We start from the raw sequence: 15,548 nt of genomic DNA on the forward strand, positions 1-15,548 counted from the left end.
ATGACCCTTCACATTCTTATCTTCCAAATCCATGATAATATTATGTATGCATTTGCCAACTGGTTTGTTCTCTTAACAGACTTCCAATGTTGTTTGAATACAGACGGCTAATTTATTTGTAAATTACATTTGTACTTAATTTCATATCAGCAATAGATGATGAAATCTTTCTAAATCATCCTTCCATATATTAATGTGATCATGAATGCTTACTAATTTATTTTAACTTCAAATGTACTTATAATTAAAGTGTATTCCTTAAGAAAGATAAGCAATCATCTTTTCCAAAATGAACATAATCCGCAATTTAACTATAACATTATCAATTGCTACTCAGCTTGACGCCAATAAATACAAGGTTAGTATTCTTAACAAAGATAAAGGAAAATAAAAACTAAATACTTTTTTTCATAGTACAAAGGTTTTGTACAGAGAGGACTAGATCTTCAATCCAACATAATAGTTTGATTGCCTCGTTCAAATTATCGTCGTGCTGCAGAACAATGAACAGCTGCATCGGTAGCCTGCAAATACTCGCAACAGAACATCCAAAGAAATGTAAGACACACCTCCAGAACAATAAGCTTTGAAACAGAATGCAATGCAACCAGTAACAAGTATCAACCATTGAAACAAGTAATTCTTCCCTCCTTGAAACAAAGTATATAGTTTCAGATGGCTCGTTTAAAGCATGGTTGAACAAGTTTGATACTTATATGTATATCGGGGGTCAGGAGGACAAAATTGCATGAAACTGACAAAGCATTAAGATCTATCTAGACAATCTTGCTACCCAATGTGGATGTGTGTAAATTATGACACTGGAATCATGTCTGGAATAAAAGTTATTGTTTATAGCTAAAGCTACATGGACATGGAAAACTATGAAGCACAGCTGAAGAAAAATACGGTAAATGAAGCCAAAAACAAAAATGATATGAAGAAACTTACGGAGATTCCATCAGTCTTTTGCCTCTTTTCTGAATTGGAACCATTACCAGTATCTTGCCAAGTCCGTCATTTTGAACATCCTTGTTGAAGAAAGAGCTTCAGAAGCTTGATGGCCTCGAGAGATGGTTCACCTTCAGGCTTCTGAAATGAGGAAAACATTTTGGAAGAAGCAGGTTTAATTCTCTTTTTATTGTTATCCTTACTTTTATGGTCCCGTGGATTAAATGCATGTCCTGAAGTAGAAACTTCCTTATCTTTTATGGTTCTGATCAGAAGCAAGTCCCGTAGTTGCAACTATATCTTTATTGTCCTGCGGAACAAAAGCATGTGTAATAGTTCCAACTTTCTTATTTTTATGATTCTGTGGATCAGAAGTGTGTACTGTAGTTGTAACTTCCTTAGCTTTATGATTTTGCGGATCAGAAGCATGTCTTGTAGTTGCAACTACCTTATTTTTATTGGCCAGCCGAACAGAAGCACGTCTTTTAGTTCCAGCTTTCTTATCTTTATGATCCCGTAGATCAGAAGCGTATACTGTAGTTGCAACTATATTATCTTTATGATCCTGCATATTAGAAGCATGTCCTATAGTTGCTGTGGATGATACAGGCCAGTGACAACACATTGGATGTTGTTTTCTTCGCATGCTGCATAAATTCTAGATAGTGATTTTATCATCCCGTAAAGTGTTGCTGCGTTAGCACCACCTGTTGTAAAGAACTGTTTACTTTAATTAATCACTGCGCATCCAAGTAGAAACTTCTAAAAATTTGTACAAGGCACAAATAAAAACGTACCTAGAATTGAAAGAAGAACAGCACGTGCTGCTAACTGCTCAGCCTAGCTTTTGTCTTTAGCAGTATCCCCCGTGTATTTTGTGCCATCAAAGATCACAGAATATTCAAAACAAGGAGGTGGACCTTCTAGCTTAACAGTGTTATAAGTAGGTCTTGTATTCAGTTTTGCAGCATATTCATCCAAAGCAGACTTGGCAAATGCAGTATTCTGGAAGAATCACAAGAAGCACTAATATAAGGGTTCTAGAAAGAAATATAATATACCTAATGATAATTCATGACCAAGCTAAGAAGATACTGGAGCTCTAACAATGATGATATTTCTCCCTCAATTAGTGATGACTTATAATGATATGAACAGTAAACAGTCAATACTAGTATAATGTTAGTTTTTGGACATGCCAAACAAAATGATAAATATTTGACTCACTAAAAGTGCATAACTATACCAAATCTAAAAGTGGTAGTAAATAAACCCTAAAAGGTAAAATAGAATAAGATCTCTGAAGTTGTAAAACTAACAAATACTCAAAAGAAAAATTGTAATAGAACATAGAAAGTCAGGTAACATGATTAAGGGATATATTTGGTCTGAATATCAATTCAAAAAATTGATATTTAAAAGTATATTACATCAAACCTCACAAACAAGAGCACATCCATGATCTTTAACTTTCTTAGATAGGTTCTCAAAAGCAACTCTGGCAATATCTTGTTCAGCAGCCTTTCGAGTGGATAAAGTGATCTCAGAGGTAAAACTCATTCCATCCACCAGCACAGTTGACCTATACATTGGAACTTCTGAAGATCTATCACGAATTGTTTCATACTCTGGAAGAACTATGTTTAATTTTTTAGCAAGGTCTTGTAAACACTGCTTGTAATCTAACTGCACTGAGAAACACGAGAAAATCAATCGACAAATTAGATACCTGTCTACACGCTAAAGCTCAAATTAGTGCTTGTGACCATAGTGAATATAAAGTAGACCACAGGAGACTACTGAACAGATAATATTTTCTAATTAGAGGATGTCGTTTAAATTTAAGTTATTTGGGAGTCTGCAAAATTTTTTAACAACCAATAAGATAACTTTTGAAGACACTCTAGAAAAGTTAAATACCAACCTATGCAACAGCAACCTAAGCCCTCTTGAAAAGGATCAATCACAAGTCATTACATCTATACTGTTGGTTGAATGACACAAATATGAAGCCTTAACAATGTTTTCATCTGGAACCAATCATAATAAATCTCATGGACTTTAGTTGGTTGAATTGGACCACATTCACTAACCTAGATTTTTCCAGCAAAGATTCATGATCTGACACTCTGATCTAATTCAGTTACGTTGAACCAAATGGCTTAAACAATATGGCACCATCCGCAAATTTCACAACCATAGTTTGTTAGTTTTTAAAAGTCAACAAATGCCTTATCTACCAATATCTAACAGACTTAGCTTACTACATTCAAAATGTACTGTCCAATACTCAAATAGCTATAGGAACACCAAAGAATAGAAATTTATAATCAGTTAACAGAAATACTATTTTCATGAAATGATCAATGCTGTAAACTTTAAGATGGCCATTTTCATGAACCTCAACGACACGGTAATTCTAAATGAAACTTGATATTGTAAAAACTGCAAAGTTGGGTAAGTAAGTTGGGAATTCATCATTCATCGATCAATATCATATAAATTTCCACCCAATACCAAAACACGCATGAGAGGATCGTACTAGCTGATGTCACAGCACTTGCTAGAAATACCTTGTCCAAAGCCGGTATATTTAAATAATAAGGGAATGCCATTCAATTTTCATTGGAAAATACCAATTCTATTTAACAACCGAATCATATATCCCTCAAAAGCCCACAAGCTAAGACACTAGAGGGAGGGGGAAAAAGATTTTTAGATTTTTGAAAAATAAAATATCCGAACTTTCCTTCTCGTGGTTCTGAGCAAACAAGCAATAGCAGAGAAATTGGGTGTGGTGAGAAGACTTACAAGGAGGAGGAGCAGCAGAGGAGGAGGAAGAGGCAGATGAATGTTGTGGCGGCCGCAACGGTTGAGACGATGATGCAGAAGGCGCCGCCACGTTGGAGCCAGCAGCTTTGATTTCGGTCGGGGGCGCCATCAAACGAGTCAGTGACTCAGTGAGTGAAGCTCGAATCTCAGGAGGGAAGGGGGGAGCTGGAAGCGCAATTTTAGGGTTTTCTTTTCCTTCTGTAATTTTTTTGGGGTAATGTGAATTCAGCGAACTAGTTTTTTTTTTCAACTAATTGTGTGTAATTTTTTTTTTAGTGAAAATTTGAAGCTAGAACTGGAAAGAAAAACCGCATAAATAAGTGAAAATAACAAAATTTGGACAAAAACTTGAGTAATGAAGAATTTGATTAACATCGAAAAATTTTAAAAACTAATTTGACTAACGAATGAAATTTGTGAGAACATGTTCATCGTTTACTCTGAACATTGTAAGAACATTTCGCTTTATGAAATATCCTTCTAGGTCAGAATATGATTTAATACATTTTCAAGGGGAAGAAAAAGAAAGAAACAAAAGATTTTTTTTCCAATGCATAAGCTACATGTAACACACAAATTGTGTTTAAAGAGATGAGTAAACCCAAGTAAAATCTAACAACTAGAGTACTCAACACCACCGATGATAGTGACTAATCCATTCACTAAGATAAAGAACATGGTTAAGTAGAGCATCATTTAACCTAAACCTAACTCATCATGCCAAGCCAATCATATTCATTACAACCTCCAAGCATCTGTTGTTGCATACAATAAGTAGAGCTCATGACAAACCTACTAATTGCAACTCAGTTTGACAGAAATAAAAATACAAGATCAGTATCTCCACTAAATATACACACACAAGTTGGAATGCCTTTTCCAAAAGAAAAAAACTACTTCATGGTTTATAATACTAACAAGGATTCTACCCAAGAACTAAGTTAGACATTTAACTCCATAGAATAGTTTGATCGTTCCCTCATTATCATTGTGCTACTGAACAAGGATCTGCTGCACTTGGTACCCTGCACATATTCACAACACAATAACACAAATTATTAGACATCCCTCTTGAGCACCAAGCTTCCACATGAAACATGCGCCTATGTATAAGAATCAACCATCGTAGTAACAATTATTCTTCCAATAACCCCAATGGCTTGTCCGAAACATGGATGAACGAGTTTTGCAAAGACTTGTATGTAAGACATTGTTTTAAAATGGCGTGTATGCAAGATTATAAGAAGAAATTTATTACACATCCATTCTCCTTTACTTACAACAACAAAAATTAAGATTGCATGTTGAATTGTATTTTTTGGGATGGGTGGGGTGCACAAGGTTTGAACGTTGAGTTAAATCCATGAAATTGACAAAGCATTAAGATCTAACTAGACATTGGTACTATAGAATGTACTGTGAAAATTAGGAATAGGCAACAGAATCATGTCATAAAGATAAATAAGTTATAGTTTGCAGCTACATGCACATGGAGAAGTATAAACTGGTTGAAGCAAAATCTAGCAAATGCAGCAAAAGACAAAAATGAGATACAAAGATACTTACATGGATTCCAACCGAGCCTTCTTATTTGCCTTCTTCTTGTTCTTTCGCCTCTTTGAACCGGAATTGGAAGAATCACTAGCAGCCAGCTGACCCAATTCTGAACCTACTGGCTGAAGAGAGGAACTTTTTGGAGGAAAAGGGCCCTCAACACATGGTACATGTATAGGCATCTGAAGCTCTTGAGATGATGAAAGCATATTGGACGAAGCAGGAACAACATCAATTCTTTTCTCACCGTTATTAGTGGCCATAGGAACCTCTTTATCTTTATGATCCTGCAAGCCAGAAGCATATTCTGTAGTTGCTACGGGTAGGACGTTATGGTGTTGCAAATCAAAATCATATCCTGTAGTTCCTATGGGTAAGACAATGCTTCCATTAGTAACTTGGGATTCATTTGATTTTGCTATTCCATAAAAACTAGATTTTGATCTTATTATCTCATAAAGTGTTGTTGAGCTAGAATCACCTGCTTCACAAAATCATTTACTTTAATTAGTCTTTGCACATCCAAATAAGAACATTAAAAATATGTTCAAGACACAAACAAAATGATACCAAGAACGGAAAGAATAGCAGCACGTGCTGCTAACTGCTCGGCCTCTTTTTTGTTTTTTCCAATAACACTAGTGTATTTTGTACCATTGAAGATCACAAAAGACATAAAGCGAGGAAGCAACCCTTCTAGCTTAACAGTATTGTAAGTAGGCCTGTCTACATTTAGCTTTGTGGCATACTCATTCATGATAGACTTGGAAATCAAAGTATTCTGGAACAAAAATCAACATAGTTGTATAAGGGATTCGCAAAGAAACATATTATATATTTAATGAGCATTTATGATAAAGGGAGAACTATTAATGATGTTATTCCCCTAACATCTTATTTTCCACTAGGTAATAGTTATTTATGATATCATATATCACTAGTCAAAAATAAAAAATCAATACTTGTACAATGTTTTTTTTCAACCAAGTCACAAAAATGGAAAGCAAATAGCATAATTGAATCTACTATTCAACTATGTCTAAAGTGATGGAAAACATGAAAAGAATATAAAATATAATAGGGTCTCTAAATTTGTATATGACTAGTATTTTTCCCCTGAAATATCACGGGTATATTTTCATCAAAATTAACTGTGATGGAATATAATTAAAAACATTTTAAATAATTAATTGCAATAGAGTCAAAATTCATAAATGAAAAAACAACAAATAATAGTAACAACAGAAGAATAAAAACAGATTGCTATTCTGAGTTTGAGAAAAAAAATTTAAATACAATATTGTTGAACTTACGTGTAGGTATGAAGTACTTGCAACAAACTTCCTTCTCTTGCAATTTTTTCTTGAGTTCTCACCAATATAAATAAAATACTTTTTCTTTTTTGAGTCTCTATTAGTCATATCAGCTAGTACTTTCCTTTTTCCGAAAGTTTTTCATATTCCTTTCATCAATTTGAGAGTCATTAGACATAGTACTTTTCTGTTGCCCTTTCTTTAGTAGTAATATTATCTTCTTAATCTAGCTTTTTTATACTCAACTTTAATAGAATTCATTCTTTTCCTTCTAATAATAACTACAAAAATTAAAATGAGTTGAACCAATAAGCCCCAATACCAAATATTAAAGGAAAACATAATAATTTCATAATACAAAGCAATTCATCAAACATGTAACCTGCAAAGAAATAATGCTAAATAAAAACATTATGAATTCATAAAACGAAGCAATTCATCAAACATGTAATATGCAAGAAAAGAAAGCAAAACAAATCATCAATTACTATAATAAGTTGAATCAATAAGCTCCAATACCAAATACTAAAGGAAAGCATAATAATTCATATTTCATAATACAATGCAATTCCTCAAATATGTAACGTACAAGGAAGTAATAGTAAACAAAAATATAATGGATTTATAATACAAAGGAATCCATCAAACATGTAATATTCAAGAAAAGAAAGTAAAGCAATTCATCAATCACGGCAATAAATTGAACCACTAAGCTCCGAAAATCAAATACTAAAGAAAAACATAATAAGTCATAATACAAAGCAATTCATCAAACAGGTAATGTGCATTGTGCAAGAAAGTAATACTAATGAATACAAAGCAATAAGTTGAACCAATAAGCTCCAATTCCAAATATTAAAAGAAAACATAATCCTTCATAATTCATAACACAGAAAATTTAAGTTGAATCAAGTAGCACTAACAAATACTCAAGAGAAAACATGGCAAAAAAAGGAAGTTAGGTAACAACATAACATAACGTTAGTAAGTGAACTATTTTGGCTTGAAATTAGTTAATAGTTCACAAAATTGACATTAAAGATTAGAGATTGTGTTATACATCAAACCTCAAAAACAAGAGGGCATCTATCATCTCTAATCTTTTCATTCAGGCTCTCCAGTGCTAATCTTGCAGCATCTTGTTCAGCAGCCTTTCTCTGAGAGAAAGTCATTTGAGAAGTATAGCTTATACCATCCACCCACACAGTTGCCCTAAACTTTGGTGCATGTGGAGTCCCTTCATTAGTCGTTTGATAACCAGGAAGGGGCATATTTGATCTCTGAGCAAATTCTTGTAAGCGATTTTTGTACCTTAAGTGTTCTAGAAAACCAAACAAAAGTCAATCAACAAAAATTTGGCGCAACCATAATAAGCATTACATAGACCGCAAGAGACGGTTGAACATTTCAAATTTTCAAGTTAGTAGATGTTGTCTATGACTCTATGTTTAAGACAATAAAGTCAACAAAACTTAACCATTAGAAGTTAAATGTTGAAGACACCATTAAATAAAAAAAAAAAAAAAGCCAAATACCAGGTTATACAACAGCTACATTGGGGACGCAAGAAGAGAGCACTTGCTAGTAAATCTATAATTGACTGAATGACCCACAAGTATGAAGCTTAGACAAATCTTTCAAGGGAAGCCAATCATAATAAAGCTCAGGAATTGGACAGCATTTTGCTAACACAGATATTGCCGAGAACAATTCATGATCTGACACTCCAATCTAAATCTAATTCAGTTAACTTGAACCAAATGGTCAAATAATATACCCCGGCTCACAAAATTCATAACCATGGTATGTAAGTAATATCTTACCTACCAGTTTCAAGGGCAAAAATGCTAAAAGCTACAAAGTACAAACCTTCATTGCCCATTTTCATAAATCTCAAACAACACAAATTCAAAGAAAAATTTCAAGGGAAATTAATATTCATATTCCCCCAACCCCAAAACACACACCATATGATCCTAAGACAGATGTCATAGCACCCGGATATAGAAACAACTTGTTCATTTTTCATAAAAAGGATATAACTCATATAAGTTTATTTAAAAATTACAACTAAAAAAATCATAAATTCCTCAAAAGCCCAGTAGCTGAAACACAATTGGTAATTGTTTTTCTTAAGAAAAGAAGGATTTTTAAACTTTTCAAAGAGAACATTAGAAGCTTATAACTCTTTCGTCTTGGATGTCAGAAACCACGAAAAAATATGAGAAATGGGGGTATAACGAGGGACTTACGAGGAAGAGGAGAAGAAGATGGAGACACATGTTGAACGAGAGAGGAAGAGGTGGGTGGTTGTGGTGGTGGTTGAGGCGAAGATGAAGAATCCGCCATGTGTTCGGGGAGTTGAATCTGGGTCGGAAGCTCCATCTGAAGCTCGAATCACACAGCAAGCAGATAGAAAGAATGGGTCTTGGAAGATGATAGGGTTTTCACTTTTCAAACTGGAATAATAAACTAATAATACTAGTATATTATACATCTGTAGTCTTTAACCTAATTGCTAAAAATAAATTATTCTTAGAAAATATCTATTATAACATAATCTGAAAATTTTATTCACGACTAGATATTTGATATTTTTATTCTAAGGGAATAAAACTTAACAGTTAATAAAAATAAATTATCTTCTTTTGTGTTTGTAAATTAAAAATTCGTGTACTTATACTTATAATTTTTTAAAATTAAGGATATTTTTTAAAATATCTAAAAAATATTTTTTTAAAATTAATTTATACTTATTAAAATTAAAAAATTAATATAACTTCATATAATAATAAATATTTAAAATTATCTGTATTAATTATTAACACCGAAAAAAATAATTATTATTTATTATATATAATATATTATGGTCTTTTTTATTTTTAAAAACTATTTCATTAAACAAATTTGCTACACATTTAAGTATTATTGTCATCAAGTTTAACTAAGTAGATTTAACACCAACAAAAATTACTCTCATTAAAAGAACGTGATTATAGGTGTCGGATTTTATGTTATCGTCATCATATTTTTCTTCTTTGCGTTCCTCATCCTCCTCGTCATCCTTCGCATTCCTTCTTCTTTGTGTGTTTTTTTCTCATCGTCATTCTTTTGTTGTTGATGAGTTTGGAAAACTCTTATCTAATTTTGATGATGAACAAACATTATTAAAATATTTAATTACAAAATTATTAATTTGATCTTAACTCATACTTACTAAATTAATAATTTTGTTGTGCAGATTTTATGTTGGGCCGAAAAATGAGTTTCTGGTTTAAGCCCAATGATCAGCCTTGTTACATGTTTCTCATACATGAGGCTGAAATATTAAATGGGCCAAAATAAATATTATTGTTATAAGCCAAAACAGATGCTTTCTTATGTGTTCTATGCTTGATTCAAAAATTCATCAGGAAAGCAAATGTTAACTAATTGGGCCAGCTTTATTTTCAATACTACAAGCCCAAGTTTTATTAGTGATGAATGGTTCCAAGCCTGGTCCGAAACTAAGAAAGCAAATTGGCTTCATGCTTTCCAACGGATTCCATTGCTTGCTAAGAATGGATTTCAAAACTTAATAAGCTAGCCTTGGAAACATGAGAGAGAACTTGACTTTGATTTGATAGGGAATCATTATGATTAAATGCTATACGCTACTCAAAGCAAGGGAAGTAAAAGCAATCTATCAATATGTTTCAATTTCATTTAATTGCTTTTACTTTAACTTCACATTCTCTCTCATCTCTTTCTTCTTCTTCCTTCGGTCCTTGTCCAGGAAACTATGGACGCTATGATCATCAACCAAGAAAAGGAAGAAGTTGCATGCATCAAGACCATCAAGTTGATGATGGCAAGAAAACATACTAAAATAAAAATGAGTTGTGGCTGAGATATTCACCATATTTGGTTAGATTTGGTGAGGTATCTTGAGCCTTTCATGCTCAAAAATGGACGTTGAAGATTCGGCCAGCATGGAGGAGATTCTTGAAGCATGGTTTGTCTTTGATTCTGTTTAACCACCACAGGGAGTAGCTAGAGTGGCGAAGTGATGGTTGAGGCAGAGATTGAAGCAGATGAAGTCATTATCATCATGAAGCATCAAGGGCCAGAAATCCATCTTGGAGAGCAAGCCAAGGATGGAGAGCTCGGATTGATGAAGGGTGATGATCAAGAAAGGACTAGAGGTAATTGCATGTTGGGTTTTGCATGGTTATCTCTTCTCTCTCTATGTGGCCGAACCGGTTCTATTTGTTGAAGGAGGAAGAAGTTGGTTTGGGTGTTGGCTTCAAGTGTGGAGGCTTCCCTCTTCTATAAAAAGAGAGAACAGCCACTGTTTGGAGCAAGGAGAAAATTTGAGAGTGCAAGGCACAGTGTTCTCAGAGCTACCTGAGCTAACAGTTTTCTCTTCTCCTTCAATGTATTCAGTTTTGTATTTTTCTGTTTAATTTTGTCATGTCTTGAGTCTCATGGAAAAAGGCAAACAGTGAGATTTGTATGAAAAAGCCATAGAGCGGAAAAAGGCAGAGAGTGCAAAATTAAAAGAAAAAAAGCCATAGATGTCTTAGAGTTCCTTTGTTCATCTATGTTGTGTTTCATGATTCTGTGGGAATCCCATTGTAAGTTGGGTTAGCACTTTACAGTTTGTAATCAAGTTGATTATAGTGAAATTCCATCATTGTTGTGATGGAGACTAGATGTAGGCTGCACTGCACTTAGCAGCTGAACCAGGATATATCTGGGTGTAATCTTTCTTCTCTTCTACTCCATTTCTGTTTACTACTGCACAGAAGCAAAAACCAAAATGTCTCATGCCAAGTGACGAGACAAAACAAAAAGTCTCGTGGCTAGGGACGAGATAAAAGAAAAAGTCTCGTGTCCAGAGACGAGCCAGAACAGAAAAAGTCTCCTCTGAATTCAGCAAGTGTTAGCAACATAAAAAAAAAAGGCTAAGATTCAACCCCCCCTTCTCTTAGCCACTGAAACCATCAATTAGTATCAGAGCTTGGTCTCAAAGAGATCAAACTTTGCAGCTTGGAGTAAAGATCCTCATGGCCGAAAACAGTGGCGCAAATGTGGTGTCATATAATCTAACTGAAGGTCAATCAAGCAATAGACCCCCTCTTTTCAATGGGAAGAATTACACCTATTGGAAGGAGAGGATGAAGATATCTGTACAAGCAGTGGATTACAGACTATGGAAAATCATCTTGGAAGGACCACAATATCCAACTGTTACAAGTGCCGAAGGAGTTGTTTCTCTCAAACCTGAAGCAAGATGGACAGAAGAAGATAGGAAGAAGATATAGTTAAATGCCAAAACAATAAATCTGCTCAACTGTGCTATAAGCTTCGAGGAGTACCGACGGGTATCAAGATGCACAACGGCAAAGGAAATCTGGGACAAATTGCAAATCACCCATGAAGGAACCACCATTGTCAAGAAGACTCGGACAGATATGCTAAATAGAGAGTATGAAATGTTTGCAATGAAGGAAGGAGAGTTCATTGATGAACTGTTCGAACGGTTCAATTCCATCATCGTTGGCTTAGATGCTATGGGAATTACACATTCTGAATCTGTGCTAGTGAGAAGAGTGTTGAGATGTCTCACAAAAGAGTGAGAAACAAAGGCTTTAATTATTTCTGAAAGTAGTAGCTTAGACTCCATGACACTTGATAATTTGAGAGGAAATCTTCTTGCTTTTGAAAATACCTATTTGAAAAAAGATACAAAAAAGAAAGGAATTGTATTTTCTTCTGTGACTAACCCTCTGGATGATGAATCCAGTGATAACTCTTCTGAAAATGAGTTTGTGTTATTTGCAAAAAATTCAGGAAAATGGCTAAGCTCAAAGGCAAAGGCAGCAGCACAAGGAGAATGAAGAAAGATCTTAGCAAAGTAACTTGCTACAATTGTAAGAAATTGGGGCATTTCAAATCTGATTGTCCCAAGCTGAAGAAGGAGGAAAAGCCTAAAAGAGGAAAGAAGAAAGGACTGATGGCCACATGGGAAGACCTGGAGAATGACTCTGATGATGATGATGAAGAAACCGAGACCAAGTCACAAACATGTCTCATGGCAGACCACATAGATCAGGTAGTCTTTCATAACCCTAACACTGAAGATCTTCATCTTATGATAGACCACCTCTCTGAAAAAATAAGATATTTTTTGCTGGAAAATCAAGAACTTGAACAACAAAACATCATTCTTAAGGCTGAAAACAGTTTTCTAAAAGAAAAAGTGAGAGAGGCCGAAACTGCTTGTGATCTTGTTGAAGAGAATAAGCAGTTAAGAGCCCAAGTTAGAAGCTGTGAAAGTAACCATTCTGTTCTTGCATATGTGGATTGCTTTAAGCAAAATGAAGAGTTGCTTAAAGAGGTTAAAAGACTTAAAGGAAGACTTAGCCAAATTCACCCAAAGTTTCAAAAGTCTGAATCACATTTTGGCTAGTCAAAAACCTCTTTATGATAAAGTTGGGTTGGGGTTCCATAAATCTGAAAAATCACATTTTGAAAATATTGCTTCATCTTCTAATGATACAAGATTTCAAGATCCCACCTACTTTAACAAAACAGCAACTCCAAGATTTTATAGACTATGCAATCGAAATGGACACTTTCCCATTCAGTGCTTTTTCGGTGAAAGAATGATCGGTGACAAGGTTTATAAAATTGTTTTTTATTACAATGGCTTAGGACATAGAAGATGGTTTAACGTAAAAAGATCCAAAAAGATTTGGATACCTAAGGTTACTTAAGCTTGTTTTGTAGGTGTGCCTAGCATCCAAAAGAAAGGAAAATATGTGGTATATGGACAGTGGATGCTCTAGGCATATGACCGGAAAGACAACCTTCTTCATAAAGCTTGATGAATATGATGGAGGGCTTGTCACTTTCGGTGATGATGCAAAAGGAAAAATGTGGCTGTTGGGAAAGTGGATAAAAATTTCTCATCTTGTATAAATGATGTTCTCCTTGTACATGGCTTGAAACATAATTTACTTAGTGTTAGTCAACTATGTGATTTTTAAGAAGTTTGTTTGTTTAGTTGTTTGTGAGAAAACTGGGAATGTTCTTCTTGAAGCTAAAAGATGCAACAATGTGTATGGATTAACTCTTGAGGATTTAAAGGAACAAAATGTAACATGCTTTACATCTTTTGAATCTGAAAAATGGCTTTGGCATAGAAAGTTGGGACATGCTAGCATGTATCAAATTTCTAAGCTAGTCAAAAGAAATTTGGTTAGAGGAATTTCAAACATCAAGTTTGATAAGGATCTTACTTGTGACGCTTGTCAATTGGGCAAACAAGTAAAATCCTCTTTTAAATCAAAAGATGGAATCTCAACCAAAAGGTCATTGGAAATGTTACATATTGATCTTTTTGGTCCTACTAGAACTCAAAGCTTAGGAGGTAAACATTATGGTCTTGTGGTGGTAGATGATTACTCTAGATTTGGTTGGGTACTTTTCCTTGCTCATAAGAATGATGCCTTTCATGCTTTTTCCACCCTTTGTAAGAAAATTCAAAATGAAAAGGATTTGAAAATTGCCCATTTGAGAAGTGATCATGGAAGAGAATTTGAAAATCAAGATTTTAAAAAATTCTGTGATGACTTAGGGATTTCTCATAATTTTTCATGTCCTAGAACCCACCAACAAAATGGGGTGGTTGAAAGAAGGAATAGAAGCCTTCAAGAAATGACTAGGGCTATGTTATGTGAGAGTGAAATTCCTAAATTCTTATGGGCTGAGGCTGTGAACACAGCATGTTATATTTTGAATAGAACAATCATTAGAAAAGGGTTAAAGAAAACACCATATGAGCTATAGAAAGGAACCCCTCCAAATCTTAAGTATTTTCATGTTTTTGGATGCAAATGTTTTGTGCTCAACAATAAGGAAAATCTTGGAAAATTTGATCCAAAATCATATGAAGGAATGTTTGTTGGATATTCCACCACAAGCAAGGCCTATAGAGTTTATCTCAAGGAGCATAGGACAATAGAGAAATCCATACATGTTACCTTTTGTGATTCTAACTTAATTCCCAGTATTGTGAAGGATATTGATTCAGATTGTGAAGAGGCTGGAACAAATAAAGAAAATCCCAAATCTGTGCAAAATGAAGAATCTGTCAGCCCAGTTTTGTCTCGTCAGATTGGAGGAGATACTTCCATTTTGTTTCCTGAGCAGGCACGAGCAACTGAAACAGTGAGACTACCAGAAGTTCATCAAAGTTCTACACCTGTCCGAAAGCCTAGAGAATGGAAGTCTATGAGGGGTTATCCTCATGACTTCATCATTGGTGATCCTTCTCATGGTGTAACAACAAGATCCTCCACCAAAAGGCAAACCGAACCTAGCAACTTTGCACTCTTGTCACAAATGGAGCCCAACAATGTCAAACAAGCTCTTGAAGATCCATCATGGATCAAGGCCATGCAAGAGGAGCTAGCTCAATTTGACAAGAATGAGGTTTGGACATTAGTACCTTATCCGGATGGTAAGAAGGTAACGGGTACTAAGTGGGTATTTAAAAATAAACTTGGTGAGGATGGACAAGTTGTTCGTAACAAGGCTAGATTAGTGGCCCAAGGTTACGATCAAGAAGAGGGTATAGATTTTGATGAGTCTTTTGCTCCGGTAGCTAGAATGGAAGCAATTCGGTTGCTTCTTGCCTATGCCGCCCATAAAGGTTTCAAAATATTTCAAATGGATGTTAAATGTGTTTTCCTTAATGGCTTTATTGATAGAGAAGTGTATGTGGCACAACTCCCCGGTTTCGAACATAAAGAATTTCCAAATCATGTTTTTAAATTAACTAAGGCTCTTTATGGTCTTAGACAAGCTCCAAGAGCTTGGTATGAAAGGCTTAGTGCCTTCTTGTTGGAA

General features: G+C 34.6%; 2 protein-coding genes across 4 annotated transcripts; both read right to left on the reverse strand.

Annotated features, from left to right (window-relative positions):
- Window positions 1–280: 280 nt before the first annotated feature.
- LOC112733689 (double-stranded RNA-binding protein 4) lies at window positions 281–4,339 on the reverse strand. Of its 2 annotated transcripts, none has more exons than XM_025782731.2 (5): window positions 3,763–4,339; window positions 2,389–2,642; window positions 1,749–1,956; window positions 952–1,671; window positions 281–524 (listed from the first exon to the last, which is right to left on the reverse strand). In XM_025782731.2, exons 1-3 carry the CDS (start codon window positions 3,890–3,892, stop codon window positions 1,792–1,794), a joined length of 549 nt encoding a protein of 182 aa, XP_025638516.1. In that variant the 5' UTR covers window positions 3,893–4,339; the 3' UTR covers window positions 281–524; window positions 952–1,671; window positions 1,749–1,791. The 2 variants fall into 2 exon arrangements, with proteins under 2 accessions (XP_025638516.1, XP_025638517.1); XM_025782732.2 differs by having other exon boundaries at window positions 952–1,658; window positions 3,763–4,036.
- A 139-nt stretch (window positions 4,340–4,478) lies between these two features.
- On the reverse strand, window positions 4,479–9,163 carry LOC112733688 (uncharacterized). Of its 2 annotated transcripts, none has more exons than XM_025782730.2 (5): window positions 8,903–9,163; window positions 7,718–7,971; window positions 5,908–6,118; window positions 5,350–5,818; window positions 4,479–4,808 (listed from the first exon to the last, which is right to left on the reverse strand). In XM_025782730.2, the coding sequence occupies exons 1-5, from the start codon at window positions 9,033–9,035 to the stop codon at window positions 4,769–4,771; spliced, it is 1,107 nt and encodes a 368-aa protein (XP_025638515.1). In that variant the 5' UTR covers window positions 9,036–9,163; the 3' UTR covers window positions 4,479–4,768. The 2 variants fall into 2 exon arrangements, with proteins under 2 accessions (XP_025638515.1, XP_025638513.1); XM_025782728.2 differs by having other exon boundaries at window positions 5,350–5,821.
- Window positions 9,164–15,548: the final 6,385 nt, after the last annotated feature.

This window comes from Arachis hypogaea, chromosome 13 (genome assembly GCF_003086295.3).
Source record: "Arachis hypogaea cultivar Tifrunner chromosome 13, arahy.Tifrunner.gnm2.J5K5, whole genome shotgun sequence".
In the NCBI taxonomy this organism is placed as follows: Eukaryota; Viridiplantae; Streptophyta; class Magnoliopsida; order Fabales; family Fabaceae; genus Arachis; species Arachis hypogaea.